At 34.4% G+C, this 8228-nt stretch overlaps 1 protein-coding gene across 1 annotated transcript; it reads left to right on the forward strand.

Moving 5' to 3' along the window:
• Positions 1–8228, forward strand: LOC103326896 (THUMP domain-containing protein). The gene is made up of 7 exons (XM_008229145.3): positions 1–152; positions 264–383; positions 1240–1833; positions 6379–6518; positions 6604–6724; positions 7130–7270; positions 7776–8228. The coding sequence occupies exons 1-7, from the start codon at positions 72–74 to the stop codon at positions 7857–7859; spliced, it is 1281 nt and encodes a 426-aa protein (XP_008227367.1). The 5' UTR covers positions 1–71; the 3' UTR covers positions 7860–8228.

The raw sequence follows: 8228 nt of genomic DNA on the forward strand, positions 1-8228 counted from the left end.
TTTAAGGCCAGTATCACATCGCCGCGCTGGTGGAAAAGTGCTGTAACTCCTCTTTGCTCTGAAACTCAAAAATGGCGACAGATAGCAAATCCAAGTCCACTTCCGCAGCCAATAAGTCCAAGAAGGGGAAGCAACGTTATCTCCCTCACAACGTTAGCTCTCTCTCTCTGAGAAATTTAGATACTTTGAAAAGTTGAATTCTTATTTCTCCCAACTCACTTTTCTTACTTCTTATAGACTGTTTGTTGTATTTTGATGTTCAGAAAGCGGTGAAGAAGAAAGGGTCGTACCCATTACACCCTGGAGTGCAAGGCTTCTTTATTACTTGTGATGGTGGCAGGGAACGCCAAGCCTCTAATGAGGCCATTAACGTTATTGACTCTGTATGTTGCTCTCTTCTCTTTTTTTCTCTCTTTTTTTCCTCATTTCTTTTTCTTCAAATATATGATCTTTTTCATTTCTGGTTGCCAATATTCTATCTGGGTTTTGCGTATTGTTGCTTATTGATACTATAGTTGCTAACGTCCCATAGGTATTTTTCCTATGTTCTACTTTCTTGATACTTTTTATCTGGGTTTTTGTTTATAGTTGCTACTTTCATTTTTTTTCCGTTTGCCTTTTTCGTTCTGGAATTCTGGTCTTACATAGCCATAAGATTTGCCGTAGTTCCTAGGGTCCTTCCACATGCACCTATAGAGTAAAGTTCAAGCGGAATGTTGGAACTGACAGGACCAAGAGGGTCAATATTTAAACTTTTGTTCTGTAAAAGAATCTGCTGGTTCCTCTCTTACTTTTTTTGTTATTACACGAGGTACCGTTGAATAATTACTTAGTTATGTAGACCATAGGAAATCTCTTATTTGCATGGTGAAGCTTCAGAAATCTTCTTGTCTGAGAACTGATGTTCTTCTTTTTGGTTCAGATAAAAAATAAATAGGAGTTCAATTTGTATATGTATTGAGAAAACTTTTCCATATATATAAATAACAAAAACTGAATTATATACATATCTAAATCTTCTGTTAAAGAATACCTTTACGGGTACAGAGAAAGCCTATTTTATTTTTTTCTTTGTTTGGATTTAACAGGATAATTCAGTTTTTGTTGTTTATTGGTTGACAAATATTCAAAGCGCTGAATGCTCTTAAAATTAAGAGATGGCGTTCTGGACTGTTTATTTATTTCTTGGCTGTTTTACGTGAGAAACTTATATGTTGGGTTGTTTGGTTTGTCTTGCAGTTTTATGAAGAGCTAGTCCATGGGAAAGGTTCAGGATTAAAGCTTTCTGAGGAACACAAACCTTCAAATAAGAAGATTAAATTCTCATATTCTGATTCTTCTAGTAGTGATGATGATGATGATCATGAAAACAAACAGGCGGGAGAGGACAAGGCAGAAGAAGAACAAGAAAATGGGGTGGATGAAGAGAATAAATCTGATACTCGTGGAGATGATGCTAGTCATGATAATCCAACAACTGAGAAATCAGATCACCAGAAGAAGGATGATGGTAGTCATGATAATGTGACAACTGAGAAATCAGATCACCAGAAGAAAGATGATGCTAGTCGAGATAATGCAGCAACTGAGAAATCAGATCACCATAAGAAAGATGATGGATGCGATGGAAATAAAACTGAGGAAAAGATTAAAGATACTGAAGAGGACAATGTTAGTAAGGAAATTTCAGCAAATGAAGCTGAGGAGCCACCAGCAAAGAAACAATGTCTAGGAACAAATTCATCAAAATGTATGATCCCATATGAAGTGGAAGAGAAGTCCATTGATAAGCTTATTGAAGCTGAGCTTCAAGAACTGGGAGATAAGAACAAGGTGACCTTCTATAATCTTCTAATATATATGATTAGATTGTGCATGCTCTTGTGTGTTTGTGTTATGTTCCTTTTCTTTTGAATCAAGATTGTGTGGATGCCAAACCTCATTCTGTCTAAATTAGAAATTTAGCTAGCAAGCATTCTGCTTTTTTAGAGTTTTGATTGCATTGTGCCCCCTCTACTGGTTAAGGTTATTTAGCTCGTGGTTGGAATGATTATTACTTCTTCTGTTTACCTACTTGTCTTTTTGTTTTGCATTACACTGGCATATGATAGTTTTTTTTTTTTTTTTTTTTCAACAATTCAATGTGTATCTTTAATTTGCAATTACTGTTTTATATTTAACACATCTATTTGCTTTCTGCAAGTGCATATGTCATGCACTACCCTGTTGTCGTGTTTAGATATTTGTTTTTTGTGTGGCCAATACCATTGTTGTTTTCCACTGTCTTGTATGCACACAAACATTTCTCTGTCAAAGTTTATCTTCACAAGAGGTATCAATTTCACTTGCTTCTTTGCATTTTTGTGGCACTCAATATGTCTTAAGAATATGCAAAGCATGATGGTCCTCCAAGTTATAATTAGATAACATTTGCTTAGAATAATTTTGAATGTTATTTACATTGATCTGAAAAGAAAAAAAGGACAACGAAAACCATTGTGGGTACCGTGATATTCCAAACTGTGTCAAGGGAAGAAAGATGGCTTTCTATTGTTTCGTGCATGTAACATGCGTGATCATAATCACAAAAATAAATATTTGAACAGACCTTCGGACTGGATACACTTTAGTGTTACTTTCTGTGGCCATGACATTGACTTCATTATTTTATCCATTACCAAGGTCAGGAAACTTGCCTTATTTTTAGGGCTTTGAGATCTTAATGCTAACTTTTAATATGGGTTAAAGTTATACATTTATTTTAAAAAATTAAATTTTGACAATTTGTTAAATGAACCACAGTTGATTATGTCAATATCTGCTTTGCAAATGCTTAATTTTCAAATGAATTGGTTATCATGATGAAAATTGACCTGGATTAATGAACTCTATAATATTTCAATTTGTTTCACTATTTGCGTTAGGATTGTGTTTGTGATTGGTTTTGTTACAAATTTGAATACCCAAGTGTAAAGTATCAGTTTGAGTGGTACTTGTTTGAATAATTTTTATACTTTCCTTTTTCTCTATTGATTCAGTACCAAATACTTTTAATTTTCTCTTTAAAAGCAATACTAGAGAAGGGATGGAATTTCCTACTTGCTGACCCACCCAGGTTTATGAATGGGTACTGGAAATTTCTCTAGATTTTAAAAGAGTTTAAAAGTTTGGGTGTATTCAATTCAGATTTTAAAAGAGTTTGTAAAAGTTTGGGTGTATTCAATTCAGATTTCAATTGATATTAAAAAAATACATCGAAATCTAGGTGTATTCAATTATGGCTTTTTAAAAATCAAACAAAATTTTGGTGTATTCAAAAAGAAATTTATTTTGAATGAATTAATAAGTTGCCCGATTTCGTTAGAAATTAAAGTGATAAGTATAAATACAAAAGGCCCTGACAAATCTTATGTCAACCCTAGAAACTTTGAATGTGCTCTATGCTTTCCAGTCCTTGAATGTGTGCTTGTCAAGTGGAGGTAAAAAATCTCCTCTTTTTCTACGTTTTCATATATGTATGATCTTTCATAGTGTGTTTGAATATTTGTTGTTGCTGTACATCACCATATTTCGATGAACAGTAGCATATATATTGATGTATATCATAATATGAACAGTTGCTGCTTGAATAGCTGTTGTTGTTGCCATCATATATAGATGAACATGAACCTATTTGTTGCTGTACATTAAACAAGTTTTCTACGCTTTTTCAACTTTTCCTTCTTTTTTTTTGGGTTGCTGTTATTATTATTTTATTATTCTATTTTATCATATATAGGGTTTAGGCCAAAGGGTTGCTGTTATTATTTGGGTCCTTTTAAGGGCATGCATTTGAAAACCATTTAGACTTAATTAATTGAAATTAATGCCTAAGGAGTTCTGTTCTGTCCCAATCTTTAGTTAATATTACCATCTCTTCCTTCATTTTCCCAGGTTTATGAATGGGTACTGGAAATTTCTCTAAGTTTAGGTTTGGGCTTTATAAGAGCATGTGTGTACTTTATTTATTGAATTCAATATCTAAGGAGTACTGTTCTGTCCCTAGAATATCTTACCATCCAACCTGCCAAATTTTCATCCCATGACCCTGATTTTTTCAGTAATAACTTTGGCATACTGAATTTTTATTGTTCATTATCTTCAGTTAGTATGACCATTGCTTCCTTCATTTCCCCCATTTGTGGCATAATCTTTTCCTGGCTAGTTTAAGTTGGGACCCTCCTCCTGTATCTCTTCACTTGTAGAGAGAGTTTTTTGTGCTTTTGGGGCTCGTTTGGTACGTCGGACAGTACTGACTAATTTCCGTCGGATAGTATTAATCTGTTCCGGAGAGTACTGACTATTTATCCATAATATTATAAGGCGTTTGGTGCTGTTCCGGATAAATAGTCTGACTAAGTTATACTGTGTTTGGTGATGTTCTGGATAACATCAGATCCGACTATTTTTAAAATAAAATAAAAATTCTTTGATAATTTTAATGGAAATTGAGATTCAAATGACACGAATTTTTTTTGGTAAGATTTATATGACAAGATTTGTTTTTCAATTGTTTTTGCCAAGATTTTTTTTCATATAACCCCTTATCATAATTGTAGTATCTCACAAAAATTCCAACATACTCGCATACGTTAATAAAAACAGTACCAAATAATGTATAATTCAAAGTGATCACATACTAAGATGATAAAAGCAAAAGGGAAAGTTGTTCATAATCATGCATTACACAAGACTACATGTAAAATTAGAATAATTCAACAATAAGTAGAATTCTACACATGACAGAAGACTACAAAATACCATTCGGCTTGCATATACAGAAATATATGTGGTTTAGCTATTAGAACTGTACTGTAAATATTGATATGCATATGTCTGTACTAACATCAAAGTTTCATGTACAATAAGAAGAGCAGAACAGAAGCAATAAAAGGTTCATATATTATTATGCACTTCGAGTTTTTTTGGGGGTTGGGTAAATCACAGGAGGAAGGGGCATATGCCTCAAGGCGGTGGGCAGATTGAAGATAGAATCAATAAAAGGGTCAAAGTCTTTGGGAAAAAATATTAGTGGAATTTGATCACTTTCCAAGTGAGAGACAAAAATTCATTCATTAACCCATGTCCAATGTTTCTCATTGTAAAATAGGTCCTTTTATGATTTAGCTTTCATTCATGTAAGTAAGCATAACCTAATTTCAAAAACGAAAAATATATAACCTAATTTCCACAAAAATTTAATTAAAAAATTGAAATATATAAAGAATAGAGAAGAAGCAAGAAGAAGCACATTGGAGAGAGTATGAAAAAGAGAGAGAGTGAGAGAGATGGATACCTGGAGAAGAGTGAAGAAAATAACCTGTGGAGAAGATAGCAGAGAAGAACCCTAGGGAGAAGAAGATAAAAGAGCGTATGATTTTTTTTTGTAGAACGCGTGCTTAGCTGTATAATTAAGTGTGTATTATCTAAACCGGGGTGTGTGGGTTGTATTAGTTAGTCAGGTAAGGAGAGTATTAAAAGCCCAACCCGTATAAAATAGTCGGGTAATTAAATAATACAAGTTGACACCAAACACCTGACATAGACTATTTACTCTTATCCAGAGTCTAATACGGTGTACCAAACGAGCCCTTGGTGGTGGAAGAAGGCAAAGCATTTCTGGAGATGCATTATGATTGTGAATTTTTGAGTGGTATGGATGGAAAGGGGCCGCTTAACTTTGTTGAGGCAATGTTGGATGACTGCTTATGGGACAACTTTGGTGTCTTCAACATTTCATGACTTTTTTTCTTTTAAACATGGATTTAGTTGCCCTTTCTTGACTTCTTTATTCTAGTTTGGCGTTGGTTGTTGTTCTGTTTTCTGCCAGGTTGGTGATGCTTTCTTGTTTTTTTTTTTTTCCAGGGGTTCTGTCATGTTTCTTTCCATCTTTTTCACAAAATTGGCTTTAGCTTAATTTTTTATGCGTTGGACCTTTGGTTGAGGATTGTTTCTTGTGTGAGAGTGACCTGTTCTAATTGTTAAGTCCATAAGACAAAGTATTTATGACAATGAAGGGTAAAGCTGGCATCAGAATATCACCTAAGCAGTCTAATGGTCAGAGTAACAAGTTTTATTGAATCAACTTGGTGAATAGTTTTATCAATGCTAGGCTCTATGTCATTTATCAATGTGATCAGCGTATTTTAACTCTTAGGTGGTTTTGAGTTGGTTACAGATGTGGTTGCATTGTGTTTTCATTAATTTTATTAGCATTTTCTTCTGATATCTTGGTGAGTATGCTATATGGTTGATTCAACTCCCCTTGCCACTGGTTTAAAGGGAATGGTGTCTGCTTTCATGATTTTTTCCTCATCCCAATGTTGGATTATTTTACAGAGGCGCTTTATCAGCCTTGATTCTGGTTGCAATGGTGTTGTCTTTGTTCAAATGCGGAAGAGAGATGGAGATCCTAGCCCAAAGGATATAGTGCAGCATATGATGGCATCTGCTGCTGCAACCAGGAGACACATGTCCAGGTTCGTATATTTCTTGTTAGGTTATTATACAAAGAACGCGTATGGAGGACATCTCAAACTGGGTGTTTACACTTGCATAATATAGGTTTATCTTAAGAGTATTGCCTATTGAAGTAGCGTGCTATTCTTCTGAAGAGGATATTTCAAGAGCAATCAAACCACTTCTTGCACAGCACTTTCCAGTGGAAACTCAGAATCCTCAGAAGGTAATATAAGTCATCAATCCTCATCTTGTCTTCTTATTAACTAAAAAACAAATTCACATCTCTCTTTTCATGAAAAATCAATTTTCATTTAGTTTTAAAAACTACCTTAAGTGATATGACACAAAGACTTACAACTTACTAGTCTGTGATGAAAAAGCTGTACCTACTTCTTAATGTAGCCAGCAACGATTTGTTAATGAAGTGGAAAAATATGATGAGCTTTTCTATATTTTTGACATGTTTTCCTCCTCTTGTTTTGTTTTTTTTTTTTTTGGTTTTTTGTGTTATTTATTATTAGCACTACATTATTGTTATAAGGTTATGAGTTGTTTGACCCACATAAACAGAACTTTAATCTATCAGATATCTTAGGATGCTTTCTGATTTTTCTACACTTCCATTCAGTTTGCAGTCCTGTATGAAGCCCGTGCAAATACTGGTATTGACAGGATGAAAATCATAAATGCAGTGGCAAAATCCGTGCCTGGACCTCACAAAGTTGACCTTAACAATCCTGATAAGACCATTGTTGTTGAAATTGTGAAGGTAAGAAAGTTTCTTTTCCTTTAAAAGCTGAAAATATGCGCATATTTCTCTTCCGTAGTCACCATTTGCCAATTCATTGTGTCTCTCAATGGGTCTCAACGAGTCTTTAGATTTATATTTTTTCTTTCCTGTAAGTCCTTTCTGCCACCAAGAGATTCATTTTCTCTTGTTAATGATCTTCACACCAAGTGCGATACTCGGTGTTTTCCGTTTTACTTTTCACTTTTATATACTCGGTGTCACTGTTCATCCTATCATCTCTATCTTTTGTGTGTATTTGGTTAATAGTTAGTTCCCGTCTAGAGTCTATTGTACTAATGTTCAGATATACCCTCCTGCAAAGTAATGGGTACAGTCCATTGTGCATTGACCTTGAAATATAGACATGCATGAAAGAAGCATTATCATAAAAAGTTGCTTGTCTTTAGGCTGGTGGTTAATTATATATAGGATCCTTCTCGTTGCCTCTGATAAAGTCAAAACCTAATTTTGTTTTGATTGACAGACTATTTGCTTGATCGGTGTTGTTGACAAGTACAAGGAGTTGGCCAAATACAACTTGAGGCAGCTCACATCACCAAAGCCATAGGAATTTGTACCTGCAGTGGAGCTTGGAGATAAAGGAATTTGTCCATCTCAACTTAAGGCAGCTGACATCATTAAACATAATGTGTAGGCTTTCGACCCAATCAATCTGATAACTGAATCAAGGAAAGAATCTGGGTTTACGAAATAAGAGCATACGGAGAGAAGTTTCTGTGACACCGATTAGTTTAGATGCATGCTACTTGTTGGTTTCATATGGTATTTGAGATTTTTAGATCCATGTTAATCGTAATGGTTACACAGTTTTAGAAATGTGATTTTTTCGATTATTTTGACCTTTGGTTCATCGTAATGGTTGTATGCACCAAGCTTCTGTAGGAAGAACAACTATTTATAAGTGCTTTTTCAGAAA

Source organism: Prunus mume, linkage group LG3, assembly GCF_029339155.1.
Source record: "Prunus mume cultivar Tortuosa linkage group LG3, ASM2933915v1, whole genome shotgun sequence".
Classification (NCBI taxonomy): Eukaryota; Viridiplantae; Streptophyta; class Magnoliopsida; order Rosales; family Rosaceae; genus Prunus; species Prunus mume.